Source organism: Coccinella septempunctata, chromosome 2, assembly GCF_907165205.1.
Source record: "Coccinella septempunctata chromosome 2, icCocSept1.1, whole genome shotgun sequence".
Classification (NCBI taxonomy): Eukaryota; Metazoa; Arthropoda; class Insecta; order Coleoptera; family Coccinellidae; genus Coccinella; species Coccinella septempunctata.
This window is the reverse complement of record NC_058190.1, coordinates 39,378,441-39,401,025: the sequence shown is the minus strand read 5'-3', so window position 1 is coordinate 39,401,025 and position 22,585 is coordinate 39,378,441. Positions and strand designations below refer to the sequence as shown.

The 22,585-nt window shown below is 34.9% G+C and overlaps 5 protein-coding genes across 7 annotated transcripts in view; 1 reads left to right on the top strand and 4 right to left on the bottom strand.

The window, feature by feature from the left end:
- The window catches only part of LOC123306330 (homer protein homolog 2), a 28,891-nt gene extending 19,932 nt beyond the window's left edge, over positions 1–8,959 (top strand). For both annotated transcript variants that reach the window (XM_044888294.1, XM_044888293.1), the window contains 4 exons: positions 1,677–1,857; positions 7,409–7,593; positions 7,671–7,810; positions 8,266–8,959. In XM_044888294.1, coding sequence (XP_044744229.1) covers positions 1,677–1,857; positions 7,409–7,593; positions 7,671–7,810; positions 8,266–8,451 — 692 coding nt within the window. In that variant the 3' untranslated portion in view covers positions 8,452–8,959. The remainder of the gene's footprint in view (positions 1–1,676; positions 1,858–7,408; positions 7,594–7,670; positions 7,811–8,265) is intronic.
- LOC123306334 (cuticle protein 19-like) lies at positions 2,087–4,548 on the bottom strand. The gene is made up of 3 exons (XM_044888298.1): positions 4,180–4,548; positions 3,124–3,270; positions 2,087–2,881 (listed from the first exon to the last, which is right to left on the bottom strand). Exons 1-3 carry the CDS (start codon positions 4,192–4,194, stop codon positions 2,642–2,644), a joined length of 402 nt encoding a protein of 133 aa, XP_044744233.1. The 5' UTR covers positions 4,195–4,548; the 3' UTR covers positions 2,087–2,641.
- Positions 8,960–9,198: 239 nt separating the features above from the next.
- Positions 9,199–17,859, bottom strand: LOC123308432 (adenylate kinase 7-like). 2 transcript variants are annotated; one of them, XM_044891073.1, is made up of 12 exons: positions 17,511–17,857; positions 17,268–17,451; positions 16,629–16,823; positions 16,445–16,563; positions 15,791–15,904; positions 15,381–15,550; positions 15,144–15,315; positions 14,230–14,514; positions 12,356–12,700; positions 10,946–11,125; positions 9,817–10,107; positions 9,199–9,555 (listed from the first exon to the last, which is right to left on the bottom strand). In XM_044891073.1, the coding sequence occupies exons 1-12, from the start codon at positions 17,670–17,672 to the stop codon at positions 9,250–9,252; spliced, it is 2,523 nt and encodes an 840-aa protein (XP_044747008.1). In that variant the 5' UTR covers positions 17,673–17,857; the 3' UTR covers positions 9,199–9,249. The 2 variants fall into 2 exon arrangements, with proteins under 2 accessions (XP_044747008.1, XP_044747009.1); XM_044891074.1 differs by lacking the exon at positions 10,946–11,125 and having other exon boundaries at positions 17,511–17,859.
- Positions 17,860–17,981: 122 nt separating this feature from the next.
- On the bottom strand, positions 17,982–19,919 carry LOC123306775 (presenilin homolog). Its single transcript, XM_044888913.1, has 6 exons — positions 19,477–19,919; positions 19,212–19,421; positions 18,934–19,154; positions 18,784–18,882; positions 18,353–18,675; positions 17,982–18,289 (listed from the first exon to the last, which is right to left on the bottom strand). The coding sequence occupies exons 1-6, from the start codon at positions 19,797–19,799 to the stop codon at positions 18,134–18,136; spliced, it is 1,332 nt and encodes a 443-aa protein (XP_044744848.1). The 5' UTR covers positions 19,800–19,919; the 3' UTR covers positions 17,982–18,133.
- A 1,026-nt stretch (positions 19,920–20,945) lies between these two features.
- LOC123308396 lies at positions 20,946–22,545 on the bottom strand. The gene is made up of 2 exons (XM_044891020.1): positions 21,711–22,545; positions 20,946–21,310 (listed from the first exon to the last, which is right to left on the bottom strand). The coding sequence occupies exons 1-2, from the start codon at positions 22,376–22,378 to the stop codon at positions 21,007–21,009; spliced, it is 972 nt and encodes a 323-aa protein (XP_044746955.1). The 5' UTR covers positions 22,379–22,545; the 3' UTR covers positions 20,946–21,006.
- Positions 22,546–22,585: the final 40 nt, after the last annotated feature.

The following is a 22,585-nucleotide window of genomic DNA, read 5'->3' as shown; positions in this document are numbered from 1 at the left end:
AAATCCCATATTCAAAAGGGTTATGGCTAGTGCTACTTTCTCTAATTAATTTTAACTTTTTTTGTATTTCAGTTACATTCAATATAAACATGCATATAATCAACCCACTTGGTTTTATTTACGCTTCTGTTGAGATACAGACTCTAACGATTCTATTTTTCAGTTGAAAATATATGAAAATCAATGAATACTATGTCACTGTCGAGAATCTTGTTTTAGCATGTATTACAACACCTATTTTTGTGAAAAAAACGTCCCAGGTTGCAGGAAATTCTTTCTTTTTACCTCTGCTGAGCAATAATCTGAACTAGGTCTTACTGTCTCCATCAAATGGCTTCCACATTAATTACTTACGCCCAATTGAATACCTGGTAATAAATATCCAATTTAAAATGGGTTGTTTTACTTTTCATGTATCCCTCCAGCGGTGGAGAGCGTTGACACTTATGTTCTTGGACGTCATATTGAATTTTTTCTACTTCCGTGCGTTTTCTACCAAATTTCCCGCACTAAGTGAAAATGGTTGTAGAAAAAATTAGGTTCCCAATTTGTGCGGGGAAGTATCATTTTCCGCCTTCTTATGAAAATAACTACTTTTTTACTTCTGTGCGTTTCAACCTCCTTTCCCGCGCTAGTGCAGGAAGGTTAGTAACGGAAAGTGATTTTTCCCGCACTGGTGCTGGGACATGACAATTCCGTAGAAAGTTTTTTTGCCAATATCCTAGGAACCGTTGGAACTATAGCACTGCGCTTCTGTACATAGATTTCTACTGTTAATAGAGCTACTCTTTTGCACACTATTCAAATTCATTGGAAGAGGCAGTAAACCGTTTTCGGGAAAAATTAGCTTTTCGAGAAAAATACTTTTTATGAGCAATAACAAACATTTTGACAATCTTCTTGATTCAAAAAATTGATAGTAGTAATTATCAATTTCAACTTGAAAAAATTAAAATAAGTGGTTCACTTTTGAGCAATGAACCAAATGAAATGTTTTTGTGTAAATGCATTAGCTCTTCAGAATTTGCTGTCATGATATGAATTTTCACAGTTGTGTTGAAATCAGTGGAGAAAAATCCTTATATCTTGGAATCTCCACCATTGGCTTATACAATGAATTCGAATAGGGTGCAAAAAAGGTTCTATTAACCGCGGAAATCTGTGTCCAAAAGCTAAGCCCTGTAGTAGAAATAAATCCTAGGATATTGGAGAAATCTATAATGAAAAGGCTTGAACATTTCTTTGTCTTTTTTCACGAAGAGTCTACAGTTCTCCGTTGGGTCACTGTATATAATCACCTCGTGATTTATTTTAATCCCTAGTTTGTAAATACTGTCAGTGATTGAATAAAAAGTAGCTGTAAACTGCAGGTAATGGAGAAACCCTATATTCCCAGACCACTTATCGAAAATGTTGCAAAAATTGACAATGTGTACTGTAGATTGCTTAGCAGTAGAAATAAGGAACTCGGTTTATTGAAGAAGACTTTCACAGTTACTATGAGAATATCAGAAATTTACCCTCATCTCAAGGAAGATGCTTATCATGTGAAGTGATGCATAAATATACTTCGTAAGAATCATTTGAGTTAATCAATACAGATTTTCATCAAGTATCGCCCGACTTTATTCAATAATATTAAATCAATTGATCAATTAGTTCTCAATCAATTCCAGGTAGTGCCCAGCTCCAACAGTGCCAAAATAAAGATGATGAAATACCTCAACCCCGCAGCCATTCAGTCTCTGGGCTGCAAGTTAGTGATAGTCCTAGTCATCAAGTCATACAAGAAAAGCCTCTTACGGATATGCAGCTGAAATATGATAACGATAGGTTGAAGCTTGCTTTGGCACAGAGGTGAGTCGCATAATATGTGATATATCAACTATACGAAAAAACAAAATTTTTGCTTATCCGGCAAACAAAATTTTTTTGAAATTATGTTCGGATTGTTAGAATCTGTGTGCTAGAAAAGTATTTGAAAGGAAGAATTATTCAAATTCAGACCATATTTATCAGCATTCGAAATTATTGATACAATTATATTTATAATTTTCACGATTTTTACTATACTCATAATATTATATACATTTCGAAAACAATAGTTTTCCCCAAGCGCCCTCGCATACTGAATTCCATTTTTCTATGCTAAATTTCGATAGAAAATACCAATAATACAGGTTTTAGAAATATATGAGATGGGGGAGTCGTTTGATATGAAGTTTTTTGCATATTTCGATCTGTAAATATATTCCATAATCACGAAAAAGAATATGGAGTGGTTTAATTGCATTATTTGTGATTGAATCAAGAATACTTTTGATCGCATTGCTTTATTAGGAAGTTTTCAGATACAAAATTATAATGATTAATCACAGTGTGCATTTCTTATAACATCATATAAATAAAATATTTGAACACTTCATTCACATGTAATTTTTCTGGATCATGCAGCCTCCTATATCGTTGGGTAATATTTGACAAGGACGTTACATGTTAAAGATCAGCCTCAGTTCCATCTTTGTATTGATCTGCCATATTGTAAAATAAGCGTGAACCAGAACGATTTTGTGCAAAACCATATGTCCAAGCTTTTGTATCGAATTTCACTATTTGGCTAATTTGCAGTCTGTCTGGAATTTTAGTGTTGTTTGGGATATTCGTTATATTCTTCCTTGCCTTCACCACCGATCCTTGCTACTGTAGCTTGGAAGCCGTTGTGCTTGTCAGCTTTATAATTGACAATTCTTGTGGAACCGTCAGCTTCCTTTACGCTGTAAGATCCTTTCACCGAGTCTCCATCTCGCTCTTCATATTGCTGCTTGACATCTCCAGTATGATAATCGTTTACGGCATAGTTGTATTGATATTTAGGATGTGCCTGTAACATTGTATGTTTCAAATTGGAGAAATCCTGGGATGAAAGTATCGATATTCGGTACAATAAAAATTTTATTTCCACAAAGATGTAAAATTCTTTCCAAGGGTTTGTTTTGTCCCGAATTAGCTTGTTGAAGTGAGTACAATCGCAATGGTAAAGAAACGAATAATTTTTTTTATTACTGCGCCTAAGAAAGTGATTTATAGGAAAATTTCGACATATCATAACATAATCATACTTACGTAATAATCTTTATGCTCGTCTTCATCGTGTCCTCCGCTATACGCTTCTTCAACTCCCCCATAGTGTTCGATGCCGCCTTCACTTTCCAGGCCTTGCTCTAGGTAGCCTGCACTCGCTAAAGTTGCGAGAGCTAATAGCAGAGTCACCTGAAAAAATAATTAATATACGGTGTATCATAACTTATCGGAAATGGTTCAACTATAGAATCCCGAGATCAAAATATAAATATTCAATCCAAATCTCCTAGATGAAATGCCCCCTTTTGAGTAACAGGGTATTTTATTTTTAAACTATTTTTGCCTAGAACTTTATGTCCGACCTTTCATTGTCATATTTGGCAGGAATTTAGGTACTATAAGCGTTACTAAATGATGTCAAACACACGTTGCTGGCTACCACCAGTAAATCCCTCCCAAATTCTACGCCACTGTCGGAATTGCATTTTTATAAAAATTCTTCGATTCTCCCCTTCTTTCTACGTGAATATTGTACTATTTTATACCGATAAAATCATTATTTCCAGAGGTATTTCAAGTTTAACATGAAGATGCACAATTATTTTGATGTTAATGTGTAGATACCAATCATCTCGGTGTTTTGGGTCATCGGATTACATTTTTTACACAAATGAAACTCTGATGTGCTTGATCAACAATGAACTCGACTAAAATATTTTCGCCAGAGTTAGTCAGATGAAATAAGAACTGAAATATTATAGAATTCGATGGAAAATGTTGAATAAAGACATTACTACTTGATTGAAATTTGTCCAGAAACTCAATCGCTAAATGCACATCACTTACAATGAGTTTTTTCAACGAAAGCAAAACGAAAACCTTTTATCAGGGTCAAAAATGCTTTGAAATTCTTGAATCTTGAGGGGGTTGGCACCCAGCTAAGGCGGAAGATTTGAACGACTAACATTTAAGATATAATTTGTAAATAATGCCGACCCGTTGGAAAAATACTGAACCAAAATTTATTGAGGCCAGTATAATGATATTTGTAGCGATTTTTCGTCTAACTACAGTGTGGACATATATAAACTAACTTACTTTAGCTGAACACATTGTTGTTTGAGTTAGATACTAATGATTAATATGCTACTGATATTTGCAAATGAACTTTTATATCAATCGGAATATCCCCTCCTTCGAACGAATTTTCCTTCTGTTCAGTGATTTGATTCACAGAAGGAACTTTCCCTCTTGTGCGTCCGTGAATATCTGACAGCCGATTTGCACATCCATCAAAGAGATTCCTTATCTTGACTGGGCGTACTCTGGACCATTTTAAGCGTTTTAGAAACAAAAGGAATATAGGGAAGAAGAGTACGACCGAAATGAATTTTTTACAAGAAAGATTGATTTGAATTTACATTGCATTTTAATATCTATTTTTGCGGTAAACGTCCATTGGAGTATCGATTTCAACCAGCAAAATGGGTCGATGGGAGTGAAAAGCTTGGAGAACAGTTGTTCAACCATTTAAATATTGAAAATAATCCACAATACAAACTCACATTTTCCATTCCATCTCGTAAACTAAGTATTTATAATAAAATAAATTAGTTACTTAATGAACCTTCCCACAACTGGGACATAACTATGAAAATTACATTTTTCAACAGCCTGTATCTTTTCAACCGCCGAGTTGGAAAAAATGGTAGAGGGTTAAAGGGAGAAAGAGTTTTTTTTTTTACCTCAGGAATCTTCTGTCGAAATATCCGTGGAAATCAAAGACTAACCCTCTATAGGTTGTCGTATTCAATATTCAAACTAAAAAAGTTGATAGTATTCATAGTGGTACCGAAAAATATGGCATCAGATGCGTTTGTCCTTACATAACACCAATTGTCAGATTTTCATGGAGCTTTCAGTATGATATAGAGAATCTGCTGTAGAACTCATTCCGACAGTTTTGAATGAATGAATGGTGATAGTTGGGCTTGGAAAGCATCCCTTCTAGGTAATTGTGTTACTCAAAATTAATCAACTAGGTATGCATCAGTAGTGAATATTGAAGTTAAAACAGAATTTAAGTGAACAAATGCAGTTTTCCGTGTTATTTATCCAAATATTTAATATATGTACAGGGTGGGCAAAATTGGTGATACGTGAACTACAACTTTTTCAACCCAACGAGATAGAGGAAAATGCATGGCACATTACGGTCGTCCTAATAATGCCGTCAATTGCATTACTCTATCTTCTTTTGTTCTCGAGTTATAGGTCAAAATTAAAATTTCAACTTTGGTCATTATCTGCGTTTCTGTTTAAGCTAAGATGTTGAACATAAACATGTTCAACATAAAGATGTGTTTTTTCTTATGAAAACAGCAGCTTAAAATGACTTAGAAAGACTGAGGGTGATGTATAATATATTTCTGAAACGGTAAAAAAATGGCGATTCTTTCTAAGTCATTTTAAACGACAGTTTTCATAAGAAAATACACAACTTTATGTTATAGCTCAGCAAATAAACCATCATAGTACACCACTGGATTGCTATCAAAAAAGTGTGTTTCTAGCACATACAGAAACGGAGGTAATGACCAAAGTTGAAATCGCCCAAATTTAAATTTTGGCCTATAACTCAAAAACAAAAGAAGATAGAGGAATGCAGTTGATGGCATTATTAGTTTCTCGAAAAAAGACGACATGAATGGTACATTCATTTTTCTCTATCTCGTTGGGTTGAAAAGTTGTAGTTCAGGTATCACCAATTTTGCCCACCCTGTACGTTAGATCAGGTTTTCGATTATAACGTAACAAAAAATAGCAAAACACAGTTCTCATTTACTTCTAGGGTTGAACAAATGGACCGGTTGAAGATAGACCCTGTATACCTCTCCGAAAATTGATTCTAACGAAATGGTACAATCAGCTGAGCACAAAACCTTAGTTCGCTCTATTAATGTGCTCTTCCTTCAACATACTCATTGTATTTCGTTACATAATTATCGATTGCTTATTCCGATTCATCATGCGTTAAATTATGTATCTGCGATCATCTTACGTTCCATGTATTTACACAATAATCACAATTTCTCTGGACTCGTTATGTATTTGTTGTAATCATTTTTTTTCTCCTGGAATACATTGTTTTCCATTGGTTATATCCGAATCAAAAGCGCTGGCATAGTGCATAGTTTGAATTTTTTTGCATTTTTTTTTTTTATAGCGATTGACATCAATTTCTTTTTATGAAGACGATAAGGCTTGTTCAGAGACAACCTATTCTGAAAGAGGTGGGACAAGAAAAATAGATTTTTTTAAAATATGTATAGAATCAGTTTAGAAAAAACGGTACGTGTAGCTCTTTCCTGGGCTGAGAAATAGCCTTTTCCTTCTTTTTTTCTAATAGAACGAAAAGCAATGCGGAGATGTATGAATGGGGCGATCTGACGCCCCAGTAAATAGATCTTAACTTTGAAAGAGAGAATCTTCACGTGATAGGCAGTCGTGCGTAAAAATAATCTGCCATCACTCCGATGGTAAAAAACTAGCGCCTCCTTATGATTCCCATCAATGTAAAACATCCCGCTCTGTAAGTGATGTAAATTTTATCTGATCATAGATCGCCCCCACAGGTGACACTTGTGTTTCGTCCCACAGGTGACACTTGTGTTTCGTCCCACAGGTGACACTTGTGTTTCGTCCCACAGGTGACACTTGTGTTTCGTCCCACAGGTGACACTTGTGTTTCGTCCCACAGGGGACACTTGTGTTTCGTCCCACAGGTGACACTTGTGTTTCGTCCCACAGGTGACACTTGTGTTTCGTCCCACAGGTGACACTTGTGTTTCGTCCCACAGGTGACACTTGTGTTTCGTCCCACAGGTGACACTTGTGCCTCGTCCCACAGGTGACACTTGTGCTTCGTCCCACAGGTGACACTTGTGCTTCGTCCCACAGGTGACACTTGTGCTTCGTCCCACAGGTGACACTTGTGCTTCGTCCCACAGGTGACACTTATGCTTCGTCCCACAGGTGACAATCGTGCTTCGTCCCATAGGCGACAATTGTGCTTCGTCCCACAGGTGATACTTGTGCTTCGTCCCAAAGATTACACTTGCGCTTCAACTTTTTCTAACTCAATTTTCGGGTATTTGGGGGTTGTATAAGTGGGCAAAAGTATATTTAAGGCTTAAACCATATCCTTTTATTATTATGATGATGATGAAAAGCTTGTATTTAACAATGTTCTGTTGCATGACTCCCCCATTTGATTCAGTTATTTACCCTCTGTTGAAATTTATAATTGTGTTTCGTGATGTTGCAGTTCGGCCAACGCAAAAAAATGGGAAGTCGAATTAGCAACATTGAAAAGCAATAATGCACGTCTAACGAGCGCCCTTCAAGAAAGCACAGCTAATGTCGACGAGTGGAAAAGACAGCTGGCTAGTCTCAAGGAAGAAAATATGCGAATGCGGTCTAAATATCAAGCGGATCTTGAAAATAGTCAAGGTGAGTTCACAAATTCCACCTTGCTTTATTTTCCGTCTTACTTTTTACCTTCATTTGACTGCCATAAATTTTTTTAGGAGGAGGTGATATTGCGGATGAGCTAAGGAAAGAAATACATTCCTTGAGAATGAGAGTTGAGCAGCTGGAAAACGAACTGGACTGTAAAAATAATGAGATAAGACAACATAATTCTTCACAGAAATCGAATGAATACCATGTGAGTATTGTTTGTAAATTCTTTTGTGCGAATGGTCATTCAACTTTTATGTGCAATATTATAATTTGAAGAATAATGGTCGTACAGCCGATTCGAAGAAAAGAAATTGAAGCTATCTTGTTTTTGGTTCGAACTTTCATTTTATTTAGCTTCGGCAGTTTTCGAGTCATCTCGAGAACACCATCGACAAAAAAAATTTGTATTTTTTTTGTTTTTTTTTCTTATCTGCGGACCTGGAAAATTAATGACTCAAGTTCAGATCTGCAAACAAGACAGTTGATGCTCCCTTAAGTAATTTTTTCCATTTGTTTATTGTTTCGCATATCCCCACAATCTTCAGTTCTGTCTGTCAACACATTTGGGCAAGGTACAAAATTTTAACGAAAGATGATACTTAATTATTTCAAATAATGAAGAAAGTTCTGAATTTTTTATATGGTAATTTATCTTTACAGATGTTACAAAAGGAACACCAAGAACTTCTCTTAACCGCCAAATTAGCACAAACAGAACTCGATGTAGCATTAGGAGCTCATGAATCTCAAAAGCAAGTGCTTCAAACCCTCAACGAACAACTAGCATCGCGCATACAAGAATTAGTTACTATTCACGAGGAAATTACAACCGCTTTACAAACTTGAAGATATATAGCAATTGTTGAAAGTTATTAGGTTTGATGCGTTCTAATTATATAAATCTTATCAATTGCAGTGTATCGGTTATAATGCGATTAATGTTCATTTTGCGATAGATTATTGAACTGGTTGCATACATTCAACTATAATGTTTAGGGATGTACCTGAAAATACAGTTGGAAAAAAAATTATTCGAAGATATGTGTATATCATTACCTAAAATGGATATTAACTCAATCAATTAAGTGATATGACAAAAATGAAGCTATGTTATTCCGTACAACATACTACGAAATAAAGCATGAGACAAGTCAGCCTCGAATTTTTCTGATTATGTATATATATATATTTTTTTTGCTTATTTATTTATCAGAATAGGGTAAGGTTAGGCATAACCCGTTTTACATGGACTATGTCCTCTATGTATCGAAAAAATTGTGTAATTTTTGATTTATTATTTAATATACTGAACTCAATTATATGGAGAACCTCCAGTTCATGAGTTGAATGCTCAGGTGGTGTTTTATTTTCTCTCAATCATATCTCTGCAAGATTCAGAGAAATCCTTTTTTTGGAATTTACACAACTCCGAATATAATACCTTTTTTTTGGAATAAGGTCTTGGAATCTTTCATTTTATTTCAAACCATATGTCATATTTCATTCATTCATTCATTGCTGTATCCCGTTACCGGGAATGAATCTACATATTTAGAATATTCTCCATATACACGAATTAAATATGATTACGCCGAATGCAATTCTTTTATTCTTGAATTCTAGTAAAAATATTATAAAAATGTATCACAAAATAGCGGTGTCGATAAGTGTTTCCCCATTTCTTGAATATCGAGGATTGTACATCTGTCCAGTTGGATTATTTTTGAATAAATACTCCGCGAAAAAATCTAAAGGATTACTCGGTTTATTTTCAACAGCTGCCATTACAGCCTGGAATAATACAGACAGTATTTTTTCCGATAGGAAAATTCTATATTTTTCAATTCTGGAAACCAAAATCCTTTCCAATTTCACATTTTCGTGATGATACTTTTCCAGTAATTTTTTCATGTTTTTTTCTAATTCTTCTTTCTCAGTTCGCACCTGCTTCTGAAAATAAAAAAAACTTGTAAGGAAAGGATTCCAAACAAGAAGAAATAACTGAGGATATGGAACTAAGGATTTTGAGATTGCTTTCAACCATTCGAACAATTTATCTGTTGAAATTTTTTTTGACTGATCTCCCAATTCAATTATGTAATTATTTTATTTCAACCTTAACAACCACTCAAGTGTTCTCGAAAACTGACGAAAATTCCTATGGAATATTGAACATGGACTCAGCTAAAACATTATAGATCAAATTCCTACTTGTTTCTGCAGTTCCTCCTTCTCCTTTCGCAGTTTCTCCTGAAACTCATTGACCACCTCGAATTGCATCATGTCTGCAGTGGAAGACCCAAATCCTCGGGGTATCCCAATTATTTCTGTACATATGAAGAAAATGCAATTCATATCTTCTGACGGAAATTCTGATACGTCTATCTCTACTATTTCTGTTTCGCACTCGTGAAAATATGCTAGAGGACCTAATTCTTCTTCGTTTTGCCTCCTGTAAGTCATGAGGCGACGTATCATATCTCTCTCATTGTAGTGAGTGTTCTGAAAATAACAAGTTTGTGTCTGAATAGCAAAGATTCAGAGTAATCAACAGAAAGAGGACTAAATTCTGAATCTCTCATCACTTTAGGAGTGTAAATCTTATGGGTGTTGTGTAGGCAGTTTGACCTCAAAATTTATGAAAAACTAATTTTTTTACTCACTCTGATGAGACTGATGTATGTATGTAAGACTTTGACTTTTACATATATTTTAATAGAAGATTCCGGAGGTCAAAAGAAACACTTTTTCCCTGAACCATTTTTTACAATTCGGCTCAGCTTGAAAATCCATAAAAAATATAATTCTCATTCATATCAGTGTCTTCATTACGACCATTACATACCATAAAAAATACCAGCAATTCAAAGAAAGCAACTCTTAAAAGTAAGTTGAACAATCATGCAGAAATGAATATTTGACCACTTTTTAAAATAAACACATTCTTCATATTTTCTGGTATGATGCGCCGTTTTCGAGTATATTGATATTCAAAAATAAAATTATCTGTGAAATTCGAAAAAATTTCACTTTTTCAGCCATTTTTGCAGCTCTGTTTAAAATATTCACAGATTCAGCATATTATTATGAAGGAAATTTTTTTTCCAGGAGTGATAGTTTAAATTCAAATTAACTCAAAATGTCTATATCTTTTGATCTAGGCCGGATTGGAAAAAATAGTAGAGGTAAAAAGTGTTCATTTTATCTCTAGAATCATCTGTTGAAATATATGTACAAGACAAAGACTCACTCTGTATATTTTGAAAAATATTTTGAATATTGTCATGTAGCTTGGGTTTATTCTTCGTGTAATGGAAGACGGAGCATATTAATTTCTCACTTGTATGACTTCTTCAGGAATTCTACTGATTCTATCAAGTAGAAAACTGTTTGTAGCATCCAAATCGATGACATAATTTGGGATTAACCTCTTATCATGTTTAGAAGTGTATGCAGCAGATGTATCGTCAGAGTTCAATGAATATCTATTACTTTCTTTCTTATAATACATCCATGAAGCCTGGAATCACAATTTCATTTTATTAAACAATAATGCGAGCTTGTCATGAACGGGCGTAGGAAATCCCAGAGAAGTCGGCAACTGTAGACCGGTTTCGGGATCATTATTGTCCCTCGTCAGTACAGTATAGCGGTGAATATTCCAAAAGAGGATGGATAAAGCGTTTCGCCAAAAATCATCTGTACAAAATGACAGAGTTAAAATGAATTGAAAAAGATTACTGAAATAGATCCTAAAACGACCATAGATCATTTGTTATCAGACTGATCTCAAAACAAATGGAAAAAACTCATCTCGTGATGACAGACTCAACCATATGTTTCGTTTAGAATATTGGCCCGTTCGATTTTTAGCTGTGAATGAAAACGGAAACTTTAGGATTGCCGAATTTTTCCCATTATTTAGTTACTTAAACGATTTTATGAAATGACTTATTACGATACCTACTGACGAAAAATACTTAAGAGTCTTAGGACCAAGTGTAAAAAAATAGAATACTAGTTCAAAATCTCATCAAAAAAATTCTCCTAAATTATTCATAATTTTTTTCACAATGATCATCATAATCTTCTTATCGAACCCTTCAACAAACGTTCTGAAAATGGTATGTAATAGGGTAACACAAGCACTTTCAATAAACAGTCGCAATTTTTTCATAAACTTTTTAGGGTTTTCACTCCCAATCTCTGAAACAAAATCAATTAAAAATGAAATCAACGATTTGCTCCTGCGTAAATTCTTGCACTAATTTGTCAAACAAAAACCACAACTCAGAAGATTTTCTAAAAAATAGATTTTTCGTCTGATGAAGGAGTCTGATATAGACTCCGAAACGTTACAGAATTATAATTTCAACGATATTTATTTTGAGTTCATTGTCAGGCAAGAATTTTTTCTAGTTAATTTGCTCCTGACAAATTAGTGCAAGAATTTACGCAGGAGCAAATCGTTGATTTCATTTTTAATTGATTTTGTTTCAGAGATTGGAAGTGAAAACCCTAAAAAGTTTATGAAGAGATGCAGAATCCTCCCAGAATAAATTTCAATCGATAGTCGCAATTTTGTACACTTTTTCACCCAAAATCGCACGATACAACAATTTTTTCAAGTGAAGCAACTAATCAGATGGACTCGTAAGTGAACCATTGATAGTCCAGCCATATATTTAGGTTCTGCTTCGTTTTTCCGATGGAAATTCGTCAAGAAGGTATCTTATATCATAACGCTCACTTGTCTGAATGATTTTGGACAGCCGTCCACCACAAAACCCAAATTCTGGCTTTGATTCTTGAGCATTTCGTTACGAACCAGCATCGCCACGTGCTCTTCCGATAACCTCGTAGGGATTTCGTGAAAATCCTTCGGTATGAACTTGTTATACTCTTCCACTGCCATCTTCTGATAATTCTCTTCCTCGGAATCCTGAACATCGAACTCCAACAAATCTTTCGCGTCCTCTTCATTCAGCAATCCTTCTATTTCTTCCATATCCAAATCAGGTCTGTCGCATTCTTTAAACGTCGTTCTCGATCTGGTTTTACAAGTAGAATGGGTGGCTTGAAAGGAATTTTTCACCTGGAAAAAATATATGAGTTCGATATTTAGCCGTCAATATTGCCGAAATGAAATTGATTTGAATGTCGTCGATAAAAAATTGGCCTGTGCAAAATTGCAGAGGTCTGGGGAAAAAGCGGGAACACAAAAATGTTGTGCTCGTGTTTCACGGATTGTAGGGGGAGAGAAAATCCCAATATCCTTTGTATTTCCCTTTTCGAAAGGTGCTCTTTGTCACCTGTAACTATCGGCGTGTGTGAATCCGTGGTCAGTAGACAAAGGATTCCGAACAGTTTTTTCTCTTCTTTATATACAGCTGTAAACAAATGCGAAGGACTTAAAGAGATGATTCCTCGATGAAAATAAGCAGAGGTTTCTATAAATTTTTTTCGAAATCGACCTCCCTTCCAAAATACAGCCTTTGGAAAGCGATGGCGAGTTGACAGTTTTTAATTTTTTTTACGGGTTCTAAAAAACACTGAGTCATAAAACTATATATAATATGAAGGACTAAAGAGATGTAACTCACACAATTTTTTTAGATCTCATAACTTTATTAGTAGGGGTTGAACATAACAACCCCTTATGATTTTTTGTCAAAAATTGTTTTCGTGGGATAGATTTTCGATAAATAAAATTCTCTTTATGGTTTCCCATTCAATTCTGGAGAAAAAAAGTCTCTTGCAAATTTCGGTACAGTCGATACTTTTCCCGGAATAAATAAAAACTTACAAGCAGTATACGGAAGGTCTACGAGGCAGAGAGTTGATGCATGTATTTTAGCGGGAGGTAGTCATTCTATGGAACACTCATACGATGAAATGGAATGAACAGTGATCAGAACTGCTTGTTTTGATTTATTTAGAGAAAAGTATCGACTGTAGCGAAATTTTGCAAGAGACTTTTTTTCTCCAGAATTGAATGGAAACCATAATAGATTTTTATTTTTCGAAAATCTACCCCACGAAAACAATTTTGAAGAAAAATAATAAGGGGTTGTTATTTTCAACCCCTTATAATAAAGTTATGAGATCTAAAAAAATTGTGTGAGTAACATCTACTTAATGCTTCATATTATGTATAGTTTTATGACTCAGTGTTTTTTAGAACCCGTAAAAAAAACTAAAAACTGTCAACTTGTCATCGCCTTCCAGAGGCTGTATCTTGGAAGGGAGGTCGATTTCGAAAAAAATTTATAGGAACTACCCCTGCTGATTTTTATCGAGGAATCATCTCCCTAAGTCCTTCGCATTTGTTTACAGACACCCTGTATAAGTTTACGTCAAGGCATTATTCACAAAAAAATTTTCCGATTGTGAATCAAAATTGATTGTAGTAGATCGTAGAAACTAGAAACGCAAACGAATTACTTGCCTGAAACTTGCTGAGTAAGTTATCAAACGAGGAGCAAAAAAAAAACATATTCAAACATTTGGTGGACAATTGAGAAAAGGTAACTTTTGAAACGGTCACAAAATTTCCGATCTTGCTTAACTTTTATGGAGCATCAGTGTAAGCTATTGATATTCAGCGAAATATTTTTCATTTACCTTCAAAGTTTTCATTGCATTAGGATCCAATATAGCCTTAACGGATATATAATGAAGGTTGTAATGGTCGCAAAGCAGCTGAGCTAATTTCGTTTTTCCCGAGCATGGGGGTCCTAGGACGACGATTTTCAATGGTTCTAAGTCACGGCGGGTCTTGAACTCCTGCACAATTTCTTCAATATTCTCGACAAAGTTCATTTCACTCCTCCAAGTGATTCCTAGGGATGTGATTATGTACTCCGGTTCCATCACAATATTTGCGGTTAGAGAGTCGAAAGTGGCATGCTACAAATTAAAGTATTTGATGGTCTGACAGTAAAATCGTTACTACTGGGTCAAAAATTGGCCAAAGACACACGAAATATATGTATTTTTCGTCCAAATTTGTTGCATCGCCTTCAAAGAAGGCCATTCGCGTAATAATGCACTGAGGTCAACGAAAAATCCCATTATCTAAACGTTTTTTGATCAAATTTTGAAAATTTTACTTCCGTGTGAATAGTTGCGAAAAAATTTAAGGGGTGATTCCTTGGTCTTTCACGTATTTATTTCCCTGCTTGGGTACAGCTCACTAAAGGTGGCTCTGAAAAGCAATTTATACAGGGAACACCATCAAAAGTTGTTTTGATTGCCTTGTCGCTCCTATAGAAATGTTTGCTCAACTTTATTTCTGTTAGTTTATTATGGTCTCTAAGAAAAAAGTTAAAAATTGCTTCTCAGGTGTGCTGACTTTAGGAAAGCTGTATTGGAGCAGGGTCTGTTATTCGAAAAAAAATTCCATATATAATATATAAAAATCACTATTTTTTGACATGGAATCACCCCTTAGATTTTCGCAACAATTCATTCACACCCTGTATATTGGATTTAATATTGATCTTCAAAATTCATTAAAACACTCCATCAATTCTTACATCTATTTCTGGATATAAGTAGGCTTCTTCGGCCACCACATAATCAATTCTTCCAGATCCTAGTTCTCTACTTATATATTTAACAATATACTTCAGAGATGTTGGAGTTTGTTCAACTGCCAAAATGTAATGATTCATGAATGAAGCCATATCGATCAACTTACATATAACCCTAAAAAAATACTTGAATTATCTACGACTAAATTGTGATCTGCTCAACATTTTTTCTTTACACACTGCGCTAAGTCAGCAACATGAATTAGGGGCACGAAATTGCTTCCAGTTTCAAAAATCGGTAAGTACTGATCGTTGCTCCATGCTCTCTTGAACAGGAACGCCAACATATTCTCCTCAAATCCATAAGTTATACCAGAACATACAACAATGGTCTGCAATTTCCCTTTGAACTAAAAGCGTTAACAATTTGAGATTTTTGTGTTTCTTTTTAGAACGTTAGACAGATTTGAACATTTTACAATTGACATTTTTTACGGTAACGGACATGATTTGAAAAATAAAGAAATTGGAGTGCTTTTACATAATAACCATTATAGAAAATTGAAAATTGCCTATCAGTAACTTCTGATTTGGAAATTTCAAGATATAATCTTACGACTGCCCCATGTAACATTAATGATTCATTTCACCTTCCTCCCTCTCTTCATAACATCCCTTTCACAATCGTAATGTTCCTTAAAATTGGGATGTGGTTTCCTCCTACGATAATCTGCCTCAACAAACGGTATAGGATCTGGATCTGTCTGCAATACTCATTTTATGAGTGACATAAACTGCTCCGCAAAAGTTAGAGAAGTTCAAAAATGTTCATTTATGAGAAATCAAGATCTAGGCCTGCACAAGATCGGCTTCTGATCGTGTCTACCCTTAGAGAGCCTTTGAGTACTTGTCGAATCTTGTAACACAGGCTTTTGAACGTTTCTGGTATTTGGTTTCGCTTGAAACATTTCTTCGAGACGAGAGATCTAAATACATTCAATATTATTTCGTTGTTTCATTCCGTTATTGGGCCAAATTTCTTATTTTTGGACAATTATGGAGCCCATCGTGTGTCGATGTAGCTCTGGAAATTCATGGTATTCCCTTAGATAGAGAAAAATGGATTTCCTCCTGAATCTATATTAAACTTATAGAGAAAAGTGCATTTAGAACTCTCATATTCTAAGAATTGGTGAAATAAAATGGTAACTTTTGAAACAGTCTCAAAATTTCTGAACATCCTTAACTTTTGTGGGGCGCAGTTTATTTGGTTCAGATGGTTTGAGGAATCAAATCACACTCACAGGGTCCATCCTAGTGGTTAGAGCCCACGTCATGCATGTTGATATAAGAATGAATAAAACTGGTTGGGAACATTGCTTCGAAGCAGAACATTTCTTTCTTTCAATGTCTTGTTCTAAAACTGAGGAACACCACTGATATTGGTGTATTTCGGAATCAAATAGATGTTAGTAAACAATTACATACTTGACAATGCTGTTAGAGCCTTGCTAATTTGAGCGTCGTCCAGGCTTATGTCATAAATTACACAAGAACACCTTGTGAGAATATTTTTGAACTGTTCATTACTTTCTGCTGTTAATTCGAATAGTTCTTCTGGTTTTGGTTTCGCAGCTGACATCATTGAACCAAATATTTTATATTTCGATTCTACGCGAGGGCCTGAAAGAAATTTGTGAAAGCTTCTGGTTCCTTGAGTTAAAAATAGAAACGTTGAAGATTTTGCATATTTCTTCAAAGAAACTGTTTGCCTGGTAGCCCTGACTTGCCATCGTCACGGCCACCAAATGGAGTACGCTCTACCGAAGAGAAGCAGATGCTGACCTTGGTTTCGGTCTCCTTTGACCACGTTAGAGCAACATAGCTTCTTCTCCGATGGAGTAACGTTTGGAATTGACGCACCCTTATTCAATGCTGGCACGCGCTACTAAGTACTCAGTACCTTTCTTAACGGTTCCTTTCTAAGGTCTAAACCTGGATAAACCATATACATATATAGAGGACTGAGTGAAACAGCATAGATGTAATGTAAAACTTTGAATTTTAGGTAGTAATATCACTGCACAAACATTCTTCTGATAAGAGTCATTTCATGTAGATATGTACCTTGAGCCTTTGCGTTGATAATCTGGTCGAGAGTCAACGATTGATTCATTTCACTATCATTTTTTTCTAATTCTAAAGGTTCGCTTTTTTCAGAAGAAACTTCTATATTTTCCTCAGAAAGATTATCCTCACCATCTCGTTTTTCCGAAAATGCTACTTCCTCGAAACCCTGTTTGTATACACTCTAAAATGATAAGATTGAGTATCATCATTATCCCTTGATTTGATCAAGAAAATACATACGGATAATATATATTTTCCATTGAAGCTGTCGACATTGTTAATGAAAATATGGTAGGCTTCATCTTGTGGTTCTGAATCAGAAAATCTTCTGTCGGAATTAACGCTCTGACGCATTTTTTTTTTTTGAGTAAATATGAAATAATTAGAAATATTGATCACCATATGACATATTGATTGTTACCTACTAGAGTTTTGATTGAAATAGTTCATCATCCTCATTATTATGTTGCCTGTGCGAGTAAAACGACTAGGTATGAGTATATAATAATTAATTACATATGGTGAATAATCTGTATGAACTATGTATTTGGAATATTTTATTCTTGTGCACAATTGAATATTTGATAGAAATATGTGAATAAACCTTTTGATTTACTTCGTTTCATTACTTTGATCATTAAGCTCACTTAGACTAGCCAGGACTAGGTTTTTACTATCAGGGCTCGAATAGAAATGAAGGAAATAAATAAATCTTTGAAATTTTTTATTGATACACTTCGAAAATGAGTTATTCTACAAAAATGATTCATTAGAGATAGATCAGGAGGTCATAAATTAGACATAAATACTAGTTATTACAAAATTATTGGTTTATTAGATAGAACAAGCCAACAATATTCGAATCAAATAAATACTTGCTCATTTGACAAACTATCTGAAAATGGGCTAACAATTTCTTTGGTGGCAAAATAAAATATCAGTCCAAATGTTATAGAAATTGGCAGTGCTGGAAGTGCCTTCTGGAAAATAGCCAGTAAAAGCAGTGTCAAGGAGAGGCCCTAGAAAAATAATGTCCAGAATTAATTCAAGAGGAATTTTTTTCAGAAAAAAAAAATACTTACAATCAATATGGCAACAAAGCATGCCAACGTTGTATTCCAATCTCCATAAGAGCTAGCTTTTCCAACTAGAACGCTGTAAAAAATGAAATCTCCTAGACCTAATTTCACACCTCTCTCTTCCTCTCCTATAAACACTTCGCTATTAGATATTCTTGGAGCCTCCCTCTGAGTTACATTAGAAGGATCAACTCTTCTTCTGTTACTCGCTCTTTCATCATAGGTGTTTGCAAAATCAGGTGGGAAACCACCATCCTCATTGGTATTAGTAGATGGCCGCCGCGATGTTTCATCAGTTGCTGCCAATGTGGTATACATGTACGTTGCTGTTGAAAACGATTGTTAATAATCATTATAATAAGAGAAACAAAATTCATTTAGCATATTCTGCACCAAAGAACAGACCAAAGTCATTGCATACCACATATACTTACATGAGTATATCAGAGCAGGGAATATCTGTTCATTTCTTTCTTGTGCAGTTTCAACTAGAATCCTTAAAGGTCCTTTTGGCATAAGAACGGCAATAAGATCTGAAGAATTTGGATTAGAAAACTTGAGCATAAATTGTTGCATATACTAACCCCATATTGATATCACTGCAAGTACAGCCCAAGTGGTCCATTCTGGTAGGTACTTGATAAATACTAATGCCATGAGAGCAGCAATGAAAATAAGATAAGCCTGTTGCAATTTCAATGGACCTTGCCAGTGTATACAGATCATTCCCATAATTCCAAAGTTCCACATCCCAAAAAGTAATGTTGGATAATCCATTGGTACATCATATGCTCTCAAAACTTCCCTATGAAACAATGAGCATTTATTTCCATTTATTGCAAGTAAATTGTTGAATACTCACTCCAAATAAAGATATGAAAAAATTGACAAAAGCATCAAAGAAGAAACTATGAGCCATCCATGTATGATCTTATAACATCTATACTTATATAAGAATATAAGAAGGACTGTCATAACAACTATAACGCACATAAGTATTAAAGAATTTGCAGCAGCATTCCAAACTTTGGTGCTTGTATCTGGACTTTCCTCATGAAAAGGTGTATATACCCTAAAAATAGGGTAACTCAAGTTTTCCTTCAATGAATCTTCAATAAATGACTTACAGATAAATATCTTTTACTGAGTAAAAGTTCACAGTATTAATTGTTGCTACTACTACCATCATACATAACGAAACCGGTGCAAAAAGTTTCATAACATGTGTAGCTCCATATTTCAATTCTTCCTCCTGTTCTTGCCTTATCATATCGGCAGTTATATTTGCGGTTAGGATTGGAACATCCCTCATATTAGGTGGTCCACCTTCTCTTTGAATTTCACTAGCATCACCGCTACCTCTTACTCGAGTTTTCTCTTTCTGGGCGTTTTGTGAGACATGTCTAGAGTTCCCTTGGGTAGAATCATCTGTGGCGACGTGCCCGTCCATTAGGACTTAAGTGATTATATTCAGTTTTCGGCCAGTTCAAATATAATTTTTTTAATAACAAAACCTCTGACACTGAAATGTTTTGTTTCTTGCTTTTGACAGGTGTAGAAGGCAAAACAAGAAATGTCATGAGTGATTGAGTGACATTTGCATTTGTCACCATAGAATTTTAAGATTTCAGTCACAAAAGCCGTTTTTCAGCGGGAATGTATAATGTGACCTCGTCGGAAAAAAATGCAAAACGCTGAAATTTATACATTACTGGTTTATTCTTTCTGAAATCTCTTTTCGTACACAACAGCACTGAGTTGTGTTTCACATCGTTCGTTTTGCAGCACAGAGTACATCGTGGGCCAACGGTTGCGTTTTATTTGCAAATCCGGTTTAACTCTGTAGTGTAATTTTTGACATCGAGCGTGAAATTAATGCACTACACTGCACGCCACCATGATTTGAAAAAATTTATTTGAATTTTCAACTAGCTTGGTTTAAAGAGCTTATGAAGGAAAGAACCAAGCAAAGAAAACCTTCATTCGAACGCCGTCGAGTTATTTACAATAAGAAAAACATGCATTATCATATTTCAATTTAAGAAAGTATAATATAAATAATTAACTCTTACTATATAAATCACAATGAGTCTGTTAAAGTCTTTTTTGCCGATACCTGGCTTATCCAAAGAATCCTTTTAGGTCATCCGCCTATATATTCTGATTCCATAAACTCCCAGAGAGATTCATTATTTGACCTGTGAAATAATAAAAATTTTAGTGGAATAACTTACCAGCAGCACTTGACTACTGTTTGATACCCAGTTGCAAGAATGTCAATAATAAATTAATGGTCCATTAAAATTTTAATTTAGCATTAAATGGATTATATAGGACAGTTAATGGAGGATTGAACCTCAAATAGACCATTATTTTGCAATTGATGTTCCTGCAACTGACTGTGAGCTATTTGAAAATCTTCAAGTAAAATCTAGATGGTGCAGACTAGGACAGTTATTTTACAAATGAAGATCATCCTATCATGGTTGAGGGGAATGGAAATGAATTCTTAAGTAAATTTACAAATCAAGTTCTACCTTGAGGAAGAGAAAGTGAAGTAAATATATAAATCAAATACTATTTCTAGGGGGGAAAAGGGATATAAATCAAGTCCTTTTTTGAAGGAGGGAAAGAGGTAAATATATTTCACTTTCACATCAAGGCACAGGAAACTGAGCAGCAACCATGATGACGAACTCTGCAAAAACTTGCGACTTTGGGAATTGGTTCCTCCATACAAAGTCATGCAGATAGGAGCAGAACAATGCTTCAGAAGTTCCAAATTGTCGCTGGAGTCTATACTTCGCACGCATCCACATGTTTTCAAGATTTTGTAAAAAAACACCAGTATTTTCATGATGGATAATAGCATGATGTTCATACATGCTTCCACCGATGTCTTGAATGTTGCCATATGCTCTCCATCCATCAGACACAATTATTGATCCAGGTAAAATGTGCCTATAAATTAATCAACAACTCAACTTCATACTAAAAGACATAAAAACTCTTCAATATTCAATCAACAACCTTCAGTAATCTAATCTATAGGGTGTTTCAGGATTAATGAGAATAAATTTTAATTCAGAACCTTAAAATAAGTCAAAAAGTTTTCATGGGGTCATGTAATGAAGATCAAAAAGTCAACTCAACAAATAAAGAGTTAGTAAGAAAAACTAAAATAAATGAAATAACATGATGCAAATATAAGGCCATTGTACATGCAAAGAAGGAAGATTAACTGTATTTTTAATAATCTACATTACATCATTCAAACTTAATATCTAGAACCAATTCCATAATGCATGCTACCAGAAGCACATCTCAAACTAATACACATGCAGTAAGTCCTAGAAGTTACCTCTCAATTATTGCTGCCAACGTCGCCTCCGTCCTATCAGGAACTTCAACTAAAAAGCATTTTCTGCTTTCCCTTTCAATGCCTCCAAACACCCAGTGACCATCAACCCATCTTCCTTGATGATATTTCTTATAGAAAAATTTTGACTCATCGATATCGACTGTCTTGGATGTACAATCTTCATTAAGACCACCGATAACTATTTCATTTTGCATGAAATGGACTTCGCATACTTCCCGGCAGAAGTTGTACCAGTCAACAACTGTTTTGCTTCCTTGTCCTAGCTGTGCTTCCAGGGAAATAATATCTTGAGGATATTCCATGGCCCATCCACATACAAGCACCAATATCTGCTCAAGGCTCAATTCACTATTCTCAAAAAAGGAGTTCTTTCTTATGCTCCTTTGACTTTTGTAGAGCTTACATATCCACTGGTAACCATCCAACACCACTCTAGAATTAAGGCTGCAAGTCATTGGGATGTTGCAATTATCACAATCGCAAGTGTTTTTGAGGAGTTTTCTTCTTGCACACCATTTCATGGCATCAAGGGGTGTCTCAAAAACAAGACGACGGATTGTTATCTCTTCCGCTCGAATTTCAGCATCACTTAAGATCTGTGCTGGATCTACAATTTGGGTTGTACTAAACAGATTTGTATCACCCATTTGGGAAGATAAGTTAAATCAAAATAAATAAGCAGAGACAGAGTTTTTCTCTGATATGAGTTATTTTCACATATTATTCAATACACCAAAATTTTATTTTTTACTCTTTTATCTGTGTATTTTGTTGTTAACAGTCACATGAAATATTTCGCAACAAATATTCTGTTTCACAGGTAACAGAATATTTTGAAATCATAACCTGGCGGG